Source organism: Lissotriton helveticus, chromosome 9, assembly GCF_964261635.1.
Source record: "Lissotriton helveticus chromosome 9, aLisHel1.1, whole genome shotgun sequence".
NCBI classification, from domain to species: Eukaryota; Metazoa; Chordata; class Amphibia; order Caudata; family Salamandridae; genus Lissotriton; species Lissotriton helveticus.
Window position 1 is genome coordinate 1,045,244,184 of NC_136070.1, and position 21,964 is coordinate 1,045,266,147.

Here is a 21,964-nt window from a genome sequence, read left to right on the forward strand (position 1 = left end):
CTAGGCTATAGCCATTCACCACTGGTTTGCTAGGGTCTCATAACATTGTACTTCATTTGCAACTGCTTCGTTTAACAGCATTTGAATTTTGGTTTTGATCAATGTAGTAAAGGTGCCCTGTGAGTCGGTGTCTGTGTTTTGAGTTTCAGAAATTCAAGGAATGTAAACAGACCTCAATGACCCAACAAAGCACTTTTCCAAGCTTTTGGGCATCTTTGAGGATGTGTCCTTTAAGACACTGTCCAGGTAATAGTAGACCTGAATCTGTTATGCCAACTGTGGGACCGTGGCTTGCTAGTCGAACTGTATCACTGTACTGCGAAGAGGGCTATTGCAGGAACCCTGTGACATGGAGGATAAAGATTGTTGCAAGTTCACCCTCCTCAATAGCTGAAGGCAATGGAGCAACTCCTTTCTGTTTGACCTGTATGTGTTTTGTTCCTTGGGCAGTGACCATAGCTCTCCTGAGCAGTCACACTTGCAGCCTCTTCCAGTCTGCTATTCCATGTCCTTCGGCTATTAGGTCACTCCTGTTAGGAATAGTCCCCTTCCTTTGAAAAGAAGGTAACTCTTCCTTCTCTCCACTAGATTGCTAATAAACTTGTTGAATTAAAAGAATGTGTCCATGGAACACGGTACAACCTGTCTAGAGCAACTCATCTTTACAGCTTGATTGCAAGCATCGGTAAGGTCAGCATGTAGAACAACATCTAGTATGGTAGTGGCCAGTCAACTTGGGAACCAGAGCTTACTGGCCAGTTCATTAAAACATGTTCTTTGTCCAACATCTAACTTCCACTTTGAAGGAGGAGCCTAAGTGGCATGTTAGACGGATGCTCTGATATGTAGGAGGGAAATAGAATGGTCAGTCCAGGAGAAGGATGTGAGCTGTTGTAATAACACTCAGTTTGTAGTTGAATTGCACCTCAGTGAGAATTCCCCTGCAGTATGTATGTATGTATCTTCCAGACTCTAGTATATTGCGCTTATGAGTGTAAAAAGCGTACAATGCCATCTGAAATTTAGTCCTATGATATTTTGAAAGAATTAAATGAAAAGTCTAGTCTTAACAGTTGGCAAGGGAGCCTTTTGAAGGTTGATCATTATGTTCCTTAGCTGTACAGCCTTCATGTGAAGCATTAAGCATCTTCTGCTTTTTTATTTTGATTTAATAAATTGACTTTATCTCAGAAGTAAAAGCAATCCATATTTATACATAAAAAATTAAAGTCTATGCGTTATGACCTGACTTGTAAACTAGGATTTTACTTCCGATTTCTTCAGTTTGCCTATATGAAAATAGTCATTTCTTTACATTAATCTTTTTTTTCTAGCTAGTTGTTTCTAATTGTGTTCTGTCTGCTGTAATTCATGTGGCTGTGTATGTTATATAAGCAAGCTAAAATGATTTCCTAGCTATCTATGCAGCATAAACCTTTCACAGTATAACACTAGGGTTTAACTGTCTTTCTTAAGCATGACATACGTTTGAACAAAGTTTGCAAAGGTTTTCTCTAACCTCGGATTAGTGTTTCATCTTTTCAAATTGAATGTTGCCATTTTCATTGAACACCTACTTACGACCTTAATTCTTATAAAGACCATTGCTTTCTTAAGTTCACTTCTCGTTCTCTTGTTTTATTATGTTTTGTATAGGGTGAAAGTGGAACTGAAGACTGTACAATGGCTTTGGAGACCTTGCTTAGTGTCCTGCTTTCTATGTGCAGACTTATGGTAATCAAGCTTATATTTCTTTTTGGTTTTTCTTTCGGTCTCTCATATGCCTGTGTTTTCTTCAATAAATAAGAAATGCCAACCTCCAGAAGTTTCATGCATTACATTCATCCAGATGTTCAACTGATATATTTGTATTCACCTGATGGCCATGTTTGTGGCCAAGGCAATCGAGTACATTGCTTGAACCCCATATATTAGTAGCTCTGCCCTTTCATTATTTTTGTTCAATTCTCAGAAGATGCTATGGGGAGTATCATCAATAAGTAGTTATTTCTACCTTGTCTCTTTTAAAACCCTCTTAATTTTGTTGCCGAAGTAGAACTTTCCTTGTCATTGTGCCTCAGGTACTGTAAAAAGGAAGGGGTCTTTGGATTGTAATGTTTCTAATTTACATAATTTGGTAGCTCTCAAAATTGTGATTCACTCACTTTTGACATGTTTGTACCAGCCCTCCCATTCGAGTATCTCTTCAAAGTCACAGTTTTAACATTTCTGCTGTACGATAAAGGTGCAGAAAGTTCTGGACATTTCCTTGCAAATTTGTTTCTCATGAGGGAAAGTGTTCTATAAATGTGCATAACATGATACTCCCAGTATCTTTATTAAAGTACCCAAAACAATCTCAGGGGGCGGGGCACTGCTTAGATAACCAACAATAGATAGGCTTAGATGGTAAATCTGCTACTCTCAATATATCCTCCTACCAATCACCTAATGCTAAAGCTTTGGATGCCTTGGTGCCCCTACTTGAGGGTGCGCCACAAATGGCCTGGTCCAAGCCAGCTTTCTACACCACCCACCGTTCCTGTGGGTGGTGAGGAAACCAGCCTGGTTTCTTGATGGCATTTACCAGTTGATGCAGTCCAGGATAATGAATCTCTCTGGTTGCCTCCTCAAAAGCCAGTGCGCTTCTTATTAGACATAGGTGAAGTATATCTGGGAAAGCCACTATAAGATGGATTGACTCTTGTATCTTGTACTCCTGACATTTGTGAACATATCTCCTTCCGAAGTAATCATCCTTTCTGGTCCAAGTGACATATATCCAAGACACTCCGACAAGATATCAACCACAAGAATATTGTTAACTTAGTGGAAAGCTCTTCCCTTGAAACATACTTGTTCTGTGGCCATGACGAGATTCAAAACTACTTTGACATACCAGAGTTAGGTTTACCTGAGCTCCTGGGGAAAGGACAGTCTAATCCCTCGAATCAACTTGCACACTATCAGGTGCTCTTCTGTCAGTAAGTTATTGACTGGCGAGTGTCACAATGAAATGGCAGATCTAAAGGTATTGACCTACCTGCACCTCATTCTGTCTTCCGCTGCCAGTAGTGAAAGGATATTCGGAATGTGGGCAACCTCTTCCCCATAGGATTTAAATCCCTTGTTAGACACCAACCTGGCCATTGTTTCCAGGTCTCTATTCATGGGCATGCCTGACTGCACATTAAACTTTTCCTCTGACATTCAGACCAACCTTCTGCACCTTCCATTTAATGGTTCATGCCTTTTTACAGAAATGGTAGACTCCGCATTGGAACACTTGAAGACTAGCCCCAGGCTGTTCTTTTAGCTTGCAACTGCCACCTCCCCCAAGGGTTACTAACAGTTCAAGCTTTTTATGGCTTTTAAAGAGCCTTCTCTTTCCATCAGCGCCATGCCTACCAATCCCAGACCCATGAGCCGAAGCAAAATCCGCCTGTCAAACAATAGAGGGGCAGAGACAGAGGCAAGGGTTGTGGATCTGCTAAGCAATACTCCTCCTCCTCCCCTGCACCACCAGGCAAACAGACCCAGTTCACTTCCTCCCTACTACTCGGAGCCTGTGGGGTCACAGTATGCTTCTTCCTTTCAGCCTGCAAGGGCATTACTTGGGACCAGAAAGTCCTCCAAGTTGTAGAAAGGGGTTACACCCTTCCCTTCCTTCAGGGTCCACCTTCTCTTCCCTCTACCACACTATTCTCTCCCCTCTATACCACCTAACCATGCAGCAGCAAGAGGGGGCTGAACTCCTACAGAAAGGAGCAGAGGAGTTTGTGCCAGAGCAGGAAAAAGGCCAGTAATGTTATGCGTATAACTTTCTATAGAATAAGAAGGACATCGGTTTGCTCCCAATCCTAGATCTCATAGACTTGAACTTGGAGAAACAGTTCTAGATGCTGACCATGGCTCAAGTGTTACTGGCATTTGAACTTGGAAAATGTATACTTCTTCATCCCCGTACTGTGGGCATACTCAAAGTTCTTGCAAAAAGTAATAGTGGTAGTCTTGGCTCATTTCAGAAGATGCATCATCCCAATCTTCCCATACCTGGACGATTGGCTTATCAAAGTCAGAATGCCGGAGATGGTGTCACGCCATCATAAGTCGATAGTATCCCTGCTGCTTGACCTGGGTTTTTCATAAGCGAGCCCAGATCTCACGTGTGGCGTCTCAATGACTCCACTTCATAGGCTCAGTACTGGACACAACCCTTCTTTTAGCCCTTCTGCCTGCACAGACCATTGCCGACGTTACGGAGATGGTTTCATCCTTCCAAAAAGGCACGCAAGTTCCAGTTCAAAAGATGCTGAGATTCGTAAGTCTAATGACTTCTTGCATCTTCCTAGTCACACATGCACTTGGCACATGAGAGCTCTGCTGTGGTGCCTCCGTAAGTAGCGGCTACAGTACGGAGGAGACCCATTGGACTCCCAACGCGATCTCCAGTGCTGCATCGGAAGTGGTTTGGTGGGGGAACAAAGTGAACCAGAGTACGCAATAGGCTCCCCCCCCTACAACTGGTCACGGTAATGATGGATGCTTCCACCTCAGGATAGGGAGCTCATCTGGTGGATTTGGAGATCAGAGGCCTATGATCTTCAGAAGAACAGATCTTTAACTTCAACCTGTTAGAACTGCTGCCCATTCAGCTGGCACACAAGGCCTTCCTTCCCTCCAACCAGTGTCTGTCAATCCAGATCTTGTTGGACAACAAGACACCAATGTGGTACATCAACAAGCAAGAGGTAGTAGGGTCTCTCTGTCTTCGTCTGGAAGGATTAACACTTTGGACTTGGGCACACTGCCAAGGGATCTGCTTTACCGTCAGTCACCTAGTGGGGTCTCTGAATGTGAGCCGACAGCCTGAGCTGGCTTTATCTTGCTGATCCCAAGTGATTTCTTCAACCAGAGGTAGTCCAGAACGTCTTCGCATGGCGGGCCCTCCCCATGTGGACTTGTTTGCCAAATAGAAGTCATTCCGTGCCCTCCAGTATCCGTTCAGAGGAGTCTTGGGGAAAGTGTTTCAGTTGAAGTGAAACTTTTGGCTGTGTTGGAAATGCCCTTTTTGCAGGGCTATCCCCAAACATTTTGCTTCTTCCTCCTATATTTTCCTGCCTTGTCTTTGTTGGATTAAGGACTCTGGCCACGTTATCACAGCTGATCAGTGCTAAAGTATATATGCTTTCTGGGTAAATTGTGTTATGGATTGGCGTTTCTATGATTGGCATATTTGATTTACTTGTCAGTCCCTAGTAAACTGCACTGAGCGTCCCAGGGCCTGTAATTCAAATGCTACACGTGGGCCTGCAGCACTGATTGTGCCACCCACATGAGTAGCCTTGCAAAGGTAACTCAGGCCTGCCACTGCAGAGTCTGCAAGCAGTTTGTAACTGCCATGTCGACTTGGCAAGTGCACCCACTTGCCAGGCCCTAACCTTCCTTTTTCTTACATGCGAGTCACCCCTAAGGTAGGCCCAACCTACCCCTGTGGGTAGGGTGCAATGTATGTGAAAGGTAGGACATGCGCTGATGTGTGTGACATGTCCTGGTAGTGTATTACAGAATTACGGTGCATTTTGTTTTTCACTATTGAAAGGCTATTTGCACATAGGAAAGCATGGGAGTTAATTTATAACATCTTATAAATATAACTTCCCATTGGGACCAGATAGGAAAATAAAGTTTAGTATGCCTGAACTCAGAATGTTAAAATGCATCTTTTAAGTGAGGGTGATTTTTACATTCTGTATTTGAAAATACCACTTTTAGAAAGTAGGTATTTTCTTGCTTAGCCATCCAGTGTGCCTCTGATAGTATGTGTATTGACTGTCTGCTGTGGAGTGACAGGGGCTGGGGACGTGCAGTGTCTCCAGAGAGTCTCGATGAGTCAGGGCTGGGTTGAATAGACCTGGGCTACATTCAGAGTAGTGGGAGGAGTTGTCACTAGCACCTGAATAGGCCTGGTCTGCATTTAGTGTGGTGTTAGGAGATTTCCCTTGCACCTGAATAGGCCCTGTCTGCCTTGGACATTGCTGTCTCCGCCTCCTGCTGGGAAGCTGAGCCAGAGAGGACCAAACTGGTTTGGACTAAGCACAGACACTCTCTACCTGAGAGGACAAAGGATTTTGAGCTATAAAAAGCGGGGCCCAAAACTTTAGAACTCTTTTGGAACCAAGTAGACTGCCAAGAAGAAGAGCTGGAGAAGCTGTGAGGAGAGACTACCACTTTGCTATGTGCTTTTTGGGGTTGGCCTGCAGTGTCTGCTACTGTCTTGGACAGTGAAAGGACTGGACTAAACTTTCTGCTACTTCCTTTTTGTGAGTTTCTCCAAGGGCTTGAGGTAGAGCTTGCCCCCTGTTCAAGAATGCTCAGGAACAGCAAAGACTTCAAGTTCTTCTGACATCAGCACTGGGGACTGTGTGTTTTGTGCTGGACCAGAAGAAAAGCAATCCAACATCATCTACAACGCCGCTGCTGACTCCGTGTCTCAGGTGCAAGTAAAACTCCTCCCACTATTTTAAATGCAGACCAGGTCTATTCAGCCAAGCGCTGAGTCACCCAGGGAAGGCAGAACACACCTCAACCCCCCTAGTGACTGTCTAGGGTGAATGCACATCCCCAGCTCCTGTCACTCGAACACCAGACACCAAATACACAAACCACCAGAGGCACACAGACTAGCAAAGTAAGAAAATGACCACTTTCTAAAAGTGGCATTTTCAGACACAGAAATTAAAAACCACCTTTACCAAAAGGTGTGTTAATAAATTCTGAGTTCAGAGAGCCTACACTCAAGTTTTCTATCTTGTCCCTATAGAAAGCTACACATGTAAAATGTTACAGCGCAGCCCCAATGATGAGCCTATGGGACTGACTGTCTTTCAATAGTGAAAAACGAAATACACAGTACTTCACTATTTGGACATGTCACACAGATCAGTACATGTCCTACCTTTCACATACACTGCACCCTGCCCATGGGGTACCTTGGGCCTACCTTAGGGGGGTGACTTACATGTAAGGAAAGGGAAGGTTTGGGCCTGGCAAGTATGTGCACTTGCATAGCTGTAAACAACTGCACGCGCAGACACTACAGTGCTAGGTCTGAGACACATTACAAGGCTTCTCATATGGGTGGCACAACCAGTGCTGCAAGCCCACTAGTAGCATTTGATTTACAGGCCCTGACACACATCGTGCACTTTACTAGGGAGTTACCAGTAAATCAAATATGCCAATCGTGGATAACCAATCATTGTTACAATTTATACAGAGAGTATATGCACTTTAGCACAGATCAGCAGTGGCAAAGTGCCCCAGAATCCTATAGCCAACAAAAACAGGGTCAGAAAAAATAAGAGGCAAAAAACATAAAGTTTGGGGATAAACCTGTCGAAAGGGCCAGGTCTAATAAGCACCAACCTCGTTTAGAGTGGGCATAGACAGTCTTAATTAATAGCTTGTTTCTGTGTCATCTTGGTGAGTGGAAGCAACATGTTATTGTTTTCATCCTGTCTGTAAAGTACACATGAAGTGGCTACACAGTCATTGTGCCCTATGCTGTTGAGCTTTTTGCTCCCAAGCATTGGAAATCCTTTAAAAAAACTTTGAATGTGTATGTATTTTTAAATTTGGAGAGAGAAAAAAACATCTAACCAAATTGTATGTTTATATTAACACAGGCCCCTTTTACTCCGTTTATCACTGAAATGATGTACCAGAACTTGAGGAAACTTATTGACCCATCCTCTGTCCAGGAAAAGGACTCACTTAGCATTCATTATCTCATGCTTCCTCCAGTCAGGTAAAAAAAAGTCTATTTTGTTATTTGTTTGGTAGCAATTTGATAAAAAAGGAACCCTCGCCCCAGTTTGGCACCTCACCTTACAATCTCAGCATACACGAAAGAAACCAGGGGTGTTGCATCTTTCTCTGTTCAAGCAGCCAAAACGATGAAATTCATTACCTAATAAGATCCACAGATAAACATCTTAACTTAAGAAGATCACTCGAGTTGACTCTTTCCTACATGACACAAAACACAAGTGTACCACTTATGGCTGTGCATTTTAAACATGTTTAATTTGATTTTATGGATGTATCTAGATATGTCTATTTCTTTGTACGGATATCTTTATAGTATAAAAATATATAGATATTCTTATAGCTCTGCTTTACAAATGTATATATTAGTTCTGTTTAGAATATATACGTGTATATATGTCCAGCACAGCTCTGGGCCAGGATGAACCACAAAAAATATGCACTCACAGCGATGTGAAGAATACAAGATTTGTTGCATATATTTCTTGTCCATAATCCGCATATGGAAAGGAGCACCCTCTACGTTTTGATGTTTTTAAACGCTTTGCTCACGTGTTATGCGTTGATTACTTTGGGGTATTCACCTTTAGATGTTAATTCTGTGTGAGAGTTGTTCCATGAATTATCCAATCAGGTTGCCAGGATAATTCAGTGCCTCTATATCTACTCACATTGTTACGACAGCAAGGTCTTGAGGGGTTCTAGTGCTTGGTGAGCAGCGTCACTTTGCACATTTTTAACAATTTGATTTTGCTGGCCACATTTGCCTGCAACTTTCTTTGTTCACTACTATGCCTCTGTCCAATGACAATTGAGCTTATTCTTTTGCCAGTTCTCCATTGAGATGCTCCAGCCTTGTGTCTTGCATAGGGTGACCAACCGTCCGTAAATTTCACGGACAGTCCGTAATTCCGGCCATCTGTCCTTTGTCCGTGAAGGATTCTTTAACGGACGCCATTTGTCCGTAATTTTAACTGGTCGCACAACCAGCACATCTGGCCCCCACCTCCCTTCTTGACTCTAATGCTGTTTAGGTCTGGTGTAACAGACTCCGATGCTGTGTGAAAGCTCAGACACTCAGCAGCATTGGAAAGGCACAGCGGGATGGCAACCCTCACACCTTCAGCCCTTGATGAGCTGTTAAGAGGTGCTTGAAGGTGACTGAGAGGTGGGGGTGGGGGGGGGGAGCTGCAGCTTCAGGAGCAGGGGCATCTATTCAGATGCAAACAGCCCTGCTGAATGCATCTTGTATCTGCAATTGGTGTGAGACATTCCCCCTTTCTGCCCAGGGCCCCAAACATCCTAGAACCGACCGAGGCAGCACGTGGTTCTCTTCACAGAGCTTAATTAGTCACTAAATTGTAAACAAACCTTGATTCTTCAAAAATGCAGTCTATATTGTAATGAAATAAAGAAATGGCAAAATGGCACAATCGCACCCACACTGATTAACAAAGTATGGAGGACAATCAGTTCTCTTGGAGTATCTCCTTTCAGTACTGTACTGTGTGGGGAGGGGAGGGGGGGGCGGGGGGCAAAACTAACATTTTGGAAACGGAGCCTGTCTTCTCGTTTTCTTGTCCAGGAGGGGGTGAGGAGCCCTCCCCCACCCTGGAAGAGACCAAGATGATACTAGAATACTGCATACCCACCCCTGTGCCCACCCTGGTGGATCCTGTTCCCCCCCCATGTGGTGGCTCCTGCCCCCCCCCCCCCACCGCCTGTGATGGCTTCTGTCCCTCCCCCTGTGGTGGTTCCTGCCCTGCCCCCGCCTGTGGTGGCTCCTGCCCCCCCCGCTTATGATGGCTCCTGTCCCCCCCCCCGTGGTGGATCCTGTCTCTGCCCTGAGTGGCTTCTGTCCGAGTCCTGGGATGGCGATTGCAGCGAGGGTGAAGTTCTTGAAGGGCCTCTTCTCAAAAAGGCTCAGCTCAAAATTAAAATGAAAAGGTGGGCGAGTGAGTAAATGAAGGGATGGGTGGATGAATTGGTGAAAGGGTGAATGGATGAATGAAAGATTGAATAGATGGATAATGGGAGAGGATGGATGGATTGATGAGTGAGTGGAAGGATGGAAGAGAGAAAAGGGAAATAGCTGGATGTATGGGTGGAAGGGTAGCTGCATGGGTAAAAGGCTGGATGGATGGGTGAAAGGATGGATGAGTGAAAAGGTGGATGCTGAGTGGGTGGATGGATGAGTGAAATGATGGATGGATTGATGAATTGATAAGTGTAAGGGCGAATGGATGGATGAGTGAAAGGGTGGATGTAAGGATGGATGAGTGAGTGAAAGGGAAGGTAGATGGACAAAATGATGAAAAGATGAGTGAAGGAGTGAAAGGATAAATGGATAAGAGAAAGGATGGATGAGTGATAGGGTCAATGGATGGATTCATGAGCGGATGAGTAGATGGATGGATGGGTGGGTGGATGAATGGAAGGAAGGATTGCTAAGTGAAAGAGTCGATAGAGAGAGAAAGGGAGGATGATGGATGACTGAAAGGGTGGAAGGATGTGTGACTGGGTGGATGGATGAGTAAGTGAAAGGATGGCTGGATGGGTGAAAGGGTAAATGGCTGGATGGATGAGTGAATGGATGGATGGGTAGAAGAGTGGATGGATGAGTGTACAGATGGATAGGGTGAAAAGGCGGATGGATGGATGGATAATGGATGGATGAGTGAAAGGATGGATTAAGGGATGGGTGAATGAAATGATAGATGGAAGGATACATGATGGATAGGTTTGCAAATGGCTGAATATGTCTAGATATGGCTGGGCTTACTTATATACTATTGCGCGACCATTGATGTGTCTGTAAAACGTATCCAATTGTCCTGAAGTTTTGTCCTGAATTTTGACCTCCTGTCCTGAATTTGTGTCCTGAATTTTTACCCTTTGTCCTGAATTTTCACACTCACCGTCCTGAATTTGCACCAATGCCAGTTGGTCACCCTAGTTGTGCATGTTCCTATTGTTCTACATATGATCTGATTTACTTTTTAAATACACAATTTGCTGTGCATCCGTGCGAATCAGCATGACACCACCTGACAGCGCAGAGGCACTGCTCAAACGTTTCGGGATCCATTCTGACGCCTGGAGAATATTCAAAAAGTGAGGAATCTGTAGTTAGACATGCTCTACCAGAAAGAGCATAGGGTAACTTGTTCATTAATTAAAGGAATGTGCATTTTTGGGAGCTGTTCAGGGGGCTGTAAAGGGAAATTCTCCGGGCCGCTCGTTTGAGTAAATGTGGTCTATTTTCCTGATCAAACAATTCATATGCAACTGAACGCATGGTACCTTTTTGTTCTAATTTGCAAATATAAATTGAGCTGCGAACAAAACGAAATGAGTTTTTTTGTTTCAGCCTTAAATGTACGTTAGCTGTGGAGTGAAAGGTGCATTTCAATTGTGTGAAAGGCTAATTAAAGTCTCCTTATATTTGAAAAACGATACTGGTGGTATGTGGCATAGATGAAATAAAGTCAGTCTTTAAGTAATCTTCCGTACAAACTGTTTAAAATAGCTTTGTAGGATGTGTGTGACCATGATTTTGTGACCGCTCAGGCTTGGCAAGTTATATGTTTTTGTTGTTTTGGTAGTAAACTGACACATTCTTTAATATGCATTGGCGTTTGAGACAATAAACTGTATTTGGTTAGACTTCAAATATGCTTTATTACATTTAGTAGATCGAAAATGATTGTTTAAATGTATGAAGGTGACCATAGCTGCTGTTCAAGGTGAGCCTCTGAAAAGGCATATGTGGTTTTTTTTTTATGGCTGTTTGTTTTAATGTATGCAGTTGTTATTGACGTTTCAGGGTTCTTATTCATGTCCGAATCCACTAATCAATTGAAAGATTGATGTGTTTCAGAAGTGCTGTGCACGGTTTTATAGTGTACGCTTTACTACTTACAATGAAAATGGCTGGCGTTATTCCTACATGAGTGTCTGCTGTCTCATTTTGATGTATTCGTTAAGGTTTGACTTTTTACAACGTATTAACAGTTGATAGCCCAAGTAATCTCTCTACTGGAGTCCTGCAAAAACAGACATTTATAGACTCTTGTCTATTGTTCCTTTCGTTATACCATTCAGCACAAGTGCATCAAGCTAAAGCCTATTCTGTTTAAGTATAAATTGCATAAAGTTGAGCCACCTTTCCATGTTGCATAATGAACCGTTAAGCATATTCAGATTATCTTGGTGAAAAGTCCCCTTTTCTAGATTTTTTCCCCCAGGATGTAAAAGGAAGTCCCTCCCCTGCTCGGTCTCATGCTTGTAGTTGACCTTTTGAAGGGAGAAATGCAGGAAATCTAAAGTCCAGGCAGTGATAGCAGTCAATAGAGGGAGAAACAGGACCAGACTAGGGAACCTAAACCAGACTTGGAAAAAAAAAATGCTCAAACCAGACCCTGCTCCCTTAGTCTCCCTGTGCTCCTTCCCCCGTTTCATCCAGTTCTCTCTTTCCTTCTCTCCCCTCTCACTGGGATCCTTTCTACTGTCCCCCTCCATCCCTATTTCTTGAAGCCTTCTTGTGCTTGCCGCAATCAACCTCGAGGAGCTGGGGAAAGTGACAAAGGCACCAGGAGTGAATGGCTAGGGGCTTTCAAACCTGGCCTCCAAGGGCTCCAGCCCACCAGGGAAATGCCTGGTGAAATAAAAGGCCTGTCCGACCCGAGGAACAAAGCATAAAGAACATCAGGGCTGATGCAAGCTGTCAGGAATCCGGGTCCCAGGACAGGCAGGGGCCACTGGGCCCCAATCGTAACAACTGGGGTAGCTCACCACAGAAGTCTTATGGAATCCATAGCAACCAGCCCTTTAACTTGGAATCAAGTAGCCCTTTTTAGTAGGCCTGGGCGGAATTCGCAGAGTGCAGAACTCTGTGAAGTGACAAAAAAAACTCTGCCACACTAAGCGGCGTTCTGCGAGCAGCAGAGTGCGTTGCTTGGGGCGGTTTGCACTGATTTTTAGCACAGGGTGTTAATCCTGCGCTGTTAAATCAGTGTGAACGGCATCCCGCTCAGGGGACAAGGGCGCTCCTTTTTTTTGCTGCTCTTGTAGAAGTTCTACTCGAGCGGCAGCTTCCTCAACTCAAATGGAAGGTTTCTCATGGCGAGCGGTATCGACCATCTGCGACCACCCACGTGGTCGCACTGGGAAGCGGTCTAGCGTTGGATTTTCTTGCTCCTGGTGGTCAACTTAACCCTGACCAGCACGAACAAGGAAAAACTTTTTTCGGAACGCCGCGAGCTCCGTGGAGTGCGCCAAATTCCGCTAACAGAGTGAAGTTCACTGCCCAGACCTACTTTTTAGCATGTGATTTTCATGGCAGCAAGGCAGAGCAGCCGAAGTGCATCACTCAGTACAACAAACCACACTTAATAATTCTCTGCACAGTCTGTTTTTTTTGTTATATAAAATGGAAAAGTACTTTATTTAAGTCACACTACTAAGTACTTCAAACACATTTACAACTAGATCCAGAAAGGCAGGTGGAAATGCTTATGGCATTTCTGTCAAAAGGCCTCATATCCAATGGGGGCGCACACTACAGGGAGGGCAGATCAAGTAATCTCCTTGATGTACCCGATAGGCCCAAATGCTGAAGGCACCTCTGACAGGTTGAGCACCAGCAAGCCCCGAACTCAAAAGCCACAATACACTCCATGTGTTTAAGACAAATTAGTGTGTGCTTTCAAAATTCAGACCTACTGGCTTTGTCAGGTTGTCAACTCGCTAGTTAAAGGCATAACTTTAATGTCAAAGCAGAGTGCAATCAGTATTGAGACATTTCAGGATGGTACCACTCAAAGGCAGTACCTAATATATGCAATAATTCACTGTTGATGGGCTCAGTAGAGATTTCAATGATCAATATCCTACACCGCAGTAGTATTTATTCTACTATCATAACAGCTGAAAAATAGCCAAAGGGCCTAGAAAAAAGGTCTTTACACCCCAAATCAATATGACAACAACATTTCAGTTCGTAGAGTGCATAAAACTCAAAATCTCTCTCAGGGTCATTCTTAAATTCACTCCCTTAAGACACTAGTAGTGACCCTGGGAAACTCAGTGGGGAATAAAAGTGGTGGATGCTTATCGTAGCACTTAGTGACTCCCTTATGCAAAATAACTCCCCTGCTGGTGTCCTGTGCTCCTGGGGCACCACACAGAACCAATATGTAATTTAAATGGTAGGCTTTTGCAGGGACTTTTAGGAGATCTCTTAGGTGTTTCACAGCCTGAAACTCTGCTCTTTGAGGCGGGTGTGCACTGGGTCTTAGTCTTTATTTCTTTTTTAAAAGCATTCATTCTCGGGCACACGTTTCCTGTTTTACAAATAAAAAATAAATCTTAAAGACCCCAGGCGGACATGTTGGCGACTGCCAGCCGTTTAGATATGGGATATGGTTGTATAGGCGCTGCCAAGAGTCGGGGGGAGGTCTGGGCTCTCCTCTCCCAAGCTATTTCAGACAGGAGAGATGCAGCAAAGTTTGCCATAGACACAACAGACTCGATAGGCAGATCGATTTCCCCGACGGTGGCCGCAAGGCGCCATGCCTGGCTGAGGGCGCCTTGTTTTTTCAGGGGATATCTGAGTTAATCTCTTATGGACATGCCCTTTGATGGCTCCTGTCTCTTTGGAAACAAGGCAGACACAGCGCTTGAGCGCTTTATGGACTCGCAAACTATGGCCAAGTCCCTAGGCCTCACTACATCATCCCGGCTTGTATCTGCTTTTCACCCCTGTTCGTTGCTATGGAAGGGTCTTCCAACCAAGCCAAACCTATTCCAGGCAGAGGATCCTGCAAGTTCAGCAACCTCTGCAGGCCCGCGGACGTGATACACCCCGACTCCGTGGGTCGGGTGGCCAAAACTAGAGTCAAGCTACAAACCCCTCCTCCACCTCAAAACCATCGTAGTCCAATCCCTCCGGATCATGGATGTCCAGTTGGTGGCAGGATACGCCAATACCTCCACCACTGGGTTAATATCACCTCAAATAGGTGGGTGCTGCAAATAGTCAGAAGGAGCTACTTCCTCCCCTTCGACACTACCCCTCCCACCTTGACTCCAACTTACGATCAGCTGACAGAGGATCACCTTGCATTACTCTGAGGAATTGAAGACTCTCTTGGCCATGGGAGCTTATGGAGAGGGTTCCTGGGCCAGAAATAGGCTGTGGTTGCTATTCCCACTATTTTTTGGTTCCAAAGAAGACAGAAGCCATCATCCTGTCCTAGAACTCGGGGCCTCACCCACTTTCTAAATTAGGGGAAGTTCTAGATGCTCACTCTTGCTCATGTCCTGTCTGCTCTGGACCCGGGAGAGTGGATGGTAGCGTTGGTCTTGCAGGACGCCTAATTCCATATCCCCGTCCTGTTAGCCCATCGTCGCTATCTGCGGTTTACCGTGGACCACGAGCACTTTCAGTTAACTGTGCTCCCCTTCGGCCTCACCAGTGCTTCTCAGGTGTTCACCAAGGTGATGGCAATGGTGGCCGCCCATGTGTGGAGATCAGGGATCCCAGTCTTCCCCTATCTCGACTGGTTCGCAGGTGGGCTCGTCCCAAGCAGCCATCTTCCACCTCCAATCTTCGGCGAACCTCCTGCATTCGCTGGGGTTCACTATCAGCGTGCCGAAGTCACACCTTACTCCCTCTAAGACGGTCTCTTTCATCGGAGCAGTTCTGGGCACGGTGCAGTTTTGGGCTTATCCTCACGAGCGGCAAGTCCAGGATGTTCGGGTTATTATATCCTGGATTTTGGTGAGAATGACTCTGAGGTTGTTTGGCCTCATGGCCTCCTGGATCCTGCTTAGTGGACCATGCTAGATGGCACAATCAGACTCTGCAGTGGGACCTGAAGTTCCAATGTGTACAGTATCAGGTAAATCTCACAGACCTGGTTTAGATATCAGAAGGAACCGCAAAGGACCTGCAGTTGTGCTTGACAAACCGCGATTGGGTCAGAGGCAGGCCCCTTTCCCTTCCCACCCAGATCTCACAGTAGTGACGGAGGCGTCCCTACAGGGATGGGGCGGCCATCTGGGAGAGGTGGAGACCAGAGGACTCTGGTCTCCGGTGTAAGTCAAGCTCCATATCAACCTGTTTGAGCTTTTGTGCGATCCGGTTGGCACAGAAATCCTTTTTACCATCCCTCAATGGAAGACTAGTTCAGACAACACTACCTCCATGTGGTACTGCAACAAGCAGGGTGGAGAGGGGTCGTGGACCCTCTGTCAAGAGGCCCTGCTTCTCTGGACTTGGCTGGAATAACAGGGCATTTCCATGGTGGTTCAACATCTGGCCAGTTCTCTGAATGCCAGAGTGGACAAACTCAGCCACTGGTGCCTTGCAAATCATGAGTGGCATCTCCATCCGGAGATGGTGCAAGGTCTCTTTCAACAGTGGGGAGAGCCTTGGTTAGATATGCACACAATTTAAGCACTTTTGTGTGTTAGAGTTCCCAAGGCAGCTCTTGCTCGGTGACGCTTTGTCGCGAGTGGAGCAAAGGCCTCCAATACACCTTTTTGCCCATACCACTCCTGCCCAGAGTGCTCAACAAGATAAGGAGCGGCCGGGCCCAAGTCATTCTTTTGGCTCAAGACTGGGCATGGAGATTCTGGTATCCCAAGCTTCTGCAAATGAGCATCTATCCTCTGGTCAGGCTTCCTCTTCGGGAGGATATTCTGTCGGAGCGGCAGGGGAGGGTCCTCCACCCAAACCAGTCCACTCTTCGCCTCCTTGCGTGAAGATCGAGCGGTCAACAGTTGACATCTTTTCACCTTTCTGCTGAAGTCTGTAAGGTTATTCTGGCAGCCAGGTGTCCGTCCACAAAGTCGGTATACGCCTGCCGATGGCAAATGTTTTGTAAATTCTATTCAGAATGGTCTGTTGACCCTCTGTCTGCCTCTGTGATGTTTTTATTTTCATTCTCTTCTTGGCCTAACAGGGCTCTGCTTTAGGCACTCTAACCGGCTCCCTTTCGGCCCCACCGGCTTTTCTTCGGCTGCCAAATTAGCCATCACTTTTTAAATCACCTCTTCAGAGATTTGTTAAGGGGCTTACTCATCTGTTCCCCCTTCTCCTTTTATTATGCCCCAATGGAATCTTAATTTGGTCCTTACCTTGTTGATGGGTGACTCGTTTGAACCGCTGCACAATTGCCCCCTTTGGCTGCTCACTATCAAAACAGCCTTTTTAGTGGCAATAACTTGTGCCAGGAGAGTTAGTGAACTGCAAGCACTGTCAGCTCAGCCTACTTACCTGACCTTCTTTCCGAACAAAGTAGTGCTCCGCATTAGGGCATTTTTTCTGCCTAAGTAGTAACACCTTTCCATCTGGCTCAATCTGTTACTCTGTCCACCTTCTATGCACCACTGCATCCTTCCAAGGAAGAGGAGCGTCTCCACCAAGTGGACCCAAAAAGAGGGTTATCGTTCTACCTTGATCACACTAAAGATTTCCAGGTGGACGACCAACTCGCCGTAGGGTACGTTGGAGCAAAGAAGGGGTGAGCAGTTCAGAAGAGACCATTTCACGCTGGGTCATCCTCTGCATAAAAATATGTTACATCTTGGCGAAGAAACAGCCACCTGAAGGCCTTCGGGCCAATTCTACCACAGTGAAGGCAACCACCACAGCTCGGCAGCATGGTGTCCCGGTTAGTAAGATCTGCCAAGCGGTCACATGAGCATCGCTGCACACGCTCGCCAGACACTACTTCCTGGATTCTTAGGTCCGTTCTGTCTTGCAGGATTTCTTAGTCTAAAACCTTTCCGCAGTCCCTCCTCCGGGGATGGTGTTGCTTGGGAATATGTTCAAAGTTTGGGAATCTGCAGCTACATGTCTCTATCAGATGGACTAGTTACTTACCTTCTGTAACGCCTTATCTGGTAGCGACATGATCTAGTCGCAGATTCCTTACCGACCAACCCATCCTCCCTGCACTGCGGATTGGTTTAGTGCCAGGGCTGTTTTCCCCTTCAGGGCCCTAGTTGGTTTTTTTTTTGACAAACCATGGCCAGTTACCTAATGGCTCTGCACTTTTTGCAAGGAAAGTACTGACGTCAGCACGCCGGAGTGGCACCTATATAGACGGCGCTGATGTCACCCCGATGACCCCGACGCCTATGACGTCACACAGAGTCACCGACGCCACCTATCAGCGTGCAGGGGTACTGCTATCAAAAATCTTCCGGATTCAACCTGATGCCTGGAAGTTCAAAGTTAAGGAATCTGCGGCCAGATCATGCCTCTACCATACATGGCGTTACTGAAGGTAAGTAACTTGTCAATCAGAGAAACATTCGAACAGTCTTTTATAGTAATGAAAGCTGTACATTTAATTAGTGGGTAAAGCTCAACGTTTTAGGAAAAGCATACAGCCATAACTAATATAAGGTATACATTTATGAAAACGGCCCAGTCATGTACCAGGCAAGAAATGTGAAATTAAGGGAAAAAATGACATGATTTAACCAACCAAAGTTCTTGGTCATGCAATCATGGAATAGAATGGTCAGAAAGCACAAAGTCCAGCACCGTGACATTAAACTGGTTATATCACACTGTCCACATACAATTAGAGCTGCAAGCAACGACAATCCAAGGACAATTTGCACTCCACATCAGAATACTGCAGATCATGGGATAATGGTTGCCCGTAGATGATCACATACATGTGATGCAATTAAACTCTGGTTCATCCACAAGGCTTTTGCCAGAAAGGCATGCTAGAGATATCCATAAAATATCTTTTTATAACTGTATAGTAATGAGGGGAGCTTAAGCCTTCATTTTCTGAATGTTGTCAAGTGTATCGCAGGATCAAAAAAATAAAAAGCTGTGCAGCTGGGAACACAAACAATGTAAGAGTTACACCTTTGTGCAGTAAGCATCGAAAAGATGTACACTTACAAAGTGAAAAAAACGAAAAATGGGAAACCCTGATAAAAATCAGTGTAAACATTGTTGGGAAACATTGGAAAAGTGTCACTTATGTTCTGTATTAGGTGAAAAATTAGTCGAATTCGCCAATGCACGTGGTCACAGTGGTGATGGAGGGTTGACCTAGTAGAAAAAGTTACTTTTGTACTTCTAATTCAGAATATGAGGAAAACATGCAGAGAAGGAGCAAAACACCTTCAGAAGGATAGAGTAGGGTACAAGGTTATTAGATGTACTTTTCTTGTTCGCTTCTTCCATTCAAAATTGTACAGAGTTTGGATCTTTCCGAACGAGATAGTTATAAGCTGAAGCTAAACGGAGTTCCAAGTCCTCCAATCAAGCTTGTGGGAATGCATGATGAGGTTAAAAGCTTCTGAACGATACTTCTAACAGCAGATTCATCACCTTAGAATACTCACCAGGCACCAGACTAAATCCAGAAAACCTTTCTCCAGCAAGCCACAAGGTTGTCATGTGGCTCCATGATTAACCCTGGGCGTAGTTTGCTTAGTAGCGCTACGTGTAGCTACGCAAACTGCTTAGTGCGATAGGGAAAATGCTGTTCGCACTGTTTGCGCAGTGCGGACAAGCATCCGGCACTGTGCAATCATTGTAAACGGCATCTTGCACAGTGCAAGCGGTCGTTTTCTGCCGCTCAAGTAGATTTGTACTCGAGCGGTAGTTTTCTCAACGTGGACTGGTAGTTTCTCATCGAGAGCGGTCGAGAGCATACGCGACCACTCGCAATGAGAAACCTGACCTCCCTGCGTTGAGAATCTCGCCGGGAGGTTTATTTTCCACACTCGCGATCGGCAATTTGATGTTGCTGATCGCGAATGAGGAAAAAGTTTCACCAGGATGTTGATTTTGCTCGCTCGCTGTCGCCAACTTGACGTTGAGGACTGCGAACAAGAGAAAAATGCCCGCTACGTGTTATTGCACAGTGCTACATGCAATCCGCGTAGTTGCGCCAACTACGCACGCTCCGCCAGCGTAGCGCAGTACTACACCCAAGGTTATCCATGATGCCTACACACAACTTTTAAACAGTTTTATTAGTGTGCAAGGAAGCAATGTCCTTATCCAAAATGGCAGGTTTCCAGCCATGCCATGGTCAGAAAGCACAAAGTCCAGCACCGTGACATTAAACTGGTTATATCACACTGTCCACATACAATTAGAGCTGCAAGCAACGACAATCCAAGGACAATTTGCACTCCACATCAGAATACTGCAGATTATGGGATACTGGTTGCCCGTAGATGATCACATACATGTGATGCAATTAAACTCTGGTTCATCCACAAGGCTTTTGCCAGAAAGGCATGCTAGAGATATCCATAAAATATCTTTTTATAACTGTATAGTAATGAGGGGAGCTTAAGCCTTCATTTTCTGAATGTTGTCAAGTGTATCGCAGGATCAAAAAAATAAAAAGCTGTGCAGCTGGGAACACAAACAATGTAAGAGTTACACCTATGTGCAGTAAGCATCGAAAAGATGTACACTTACAAAGTGAAAAAAACGAAACATGGCAAACCCTGATAAAAATCAGTGTAAACATTGTTGGGAAACATTGGAAAAGTGTCACTTATGTTCTGTATTAGGTGAAAAATTAGTCGAATTCGCCAATGCACGTGGTCACAGTGGTGATGGAGGGTTGACCTAGTAGAAAAAGTTACTTTTGTACTTCTAATTCAGAATATGAGGAAAACATGCAGAGAAGGAGCAAAACACCTTCAGAAGGATAGAGTGGGGTACAAGGTTATTAGATGTACTTTTCTTGTTCGCTTCTTCCATTCAAAATTGTACAGAGTTTGGATCCGCGTAGTTGCGCCAACTACGCACGCTCCGCCAGCGTAGCGCAGTACTACGCCCAAGGTTATCCATGATGCCTACACACAACTTTTAAACAGTTTTATTAGTGTGCAAGGAAGCAATGTCCTTATCCAAAATGGCAGGTTTCAAGCCATGCCATGACTGCAGGATGCAAACGTTGGTCACAGACCAGCACAAGGTGCGTTTTTGGTGTCTATGCTGGGGCCATGTTGGCAAGATGTTCAATTAGTGCATGCATATGCATCCCTGAATGGAAAGCAATTCTGTATGTCGCCAAACACAGAAAGTCTCAGACTTGCGTCTCTAATGCAAATCTGGTCCTGATGCCAACTCTGAAACCACTCAACTTTGCACTCTAGGTACTCTGGTAAGTTCAAGCATAAGAAAGCAGAACTGTACTCCACCCCATTCCACAATTCAGATACAACATAAGGGCGTCACAATGTTAGTTGCACCCCTTTGAGGCCGCTGACCAAAGAAACGATTGCTCAGTTGAACTAGGCTTGCACCAAGATTCCTAGGCCTTTGTAGACTGCGCTACCTTTAAAGAGGCAATGCTGCAAATTTTTGAGGTGGTTGCGGATCTCGTTGGTATGCCTTTGGGCCCCATGTAAAAGCAGGGTTCCACAGTCTAGTTTTCATCAGTGGGTCCATCCCTCGCACACTCTGTCCACATGAGATCCATTACAGGACCTTCCACTCTGGACCAAGGTTTATGATGGTTCTTGATACACCGACACCGGTATGAGAAGAGGACCTAGTGCCAACTCCAATGTAAGAGCCCACAAACCGACTTAAGCTTGAGCCCGACTAATGTTCCCGTACAAAATAATAAAAGCACAATCAGTTGTCATGCAACCTAACTTTAACCCAATGCCTCTTCCATTTAACACCTATTAGCAAAGGCTCAGTTTTCTTTTTGGTTCTCACTCTGATCCTCTGTCAGAGCAGGATGCACCCCATGATGATGATTGGAATGGGATGGCATACTGTTCACCTCACTATATTGATGACGCCTTATAGTTTTATTTAAAGAATGCCTTTGGGCTTGACACTTCCTCTGAGACACAACTTGACTCACCACTTGGGCCAGCAGTGGAAGAGAGTGCCTTGCATTGGTGGTCCGAAGGACAGCTGAGGTACTACAATTGCAGCTATACTCCATTGAGACCAAAACAAATGTCTTTACAGAGATCTTACAGCCTGGACCATCTACTTCAGAACCCTTTCTTCTCTTTAACAGTGCCCTCACTAATACTTTGATGGCTACTTAGTCATCTTGAGTCTTGGATAGGGTAAAGATTACATGGGCTGTTGTGCTCTTCTGTT

General features: G+C 45.1%; 1 protein-coding gene across 1 annotated transcript in view; it reads left to right on the forward strand.

Moving 5' to 3' along the window:
- IARS1 (isoleucyl-tRNA synthetase 1) overlaps positions 1-21,964 on the forward strand; it is a 548,404-nt gene that overhangs the window by 346,801 nt on the left and 179,639 nt on the right. The window contains exons 22-23 of the mRNA XM_078661397.1: positions 1,657-1,734; positions 7,689-7,810. Of these exons, the coding sequence (XP_078517523.1) occupies positions 1,657-1,734; positions 7,689-7,810 (200 nt within the window). The remainder of the gene's footprint in view (positions 1-1,656; positions 1,735-7,688; positions 7,811-21,964) is intronic.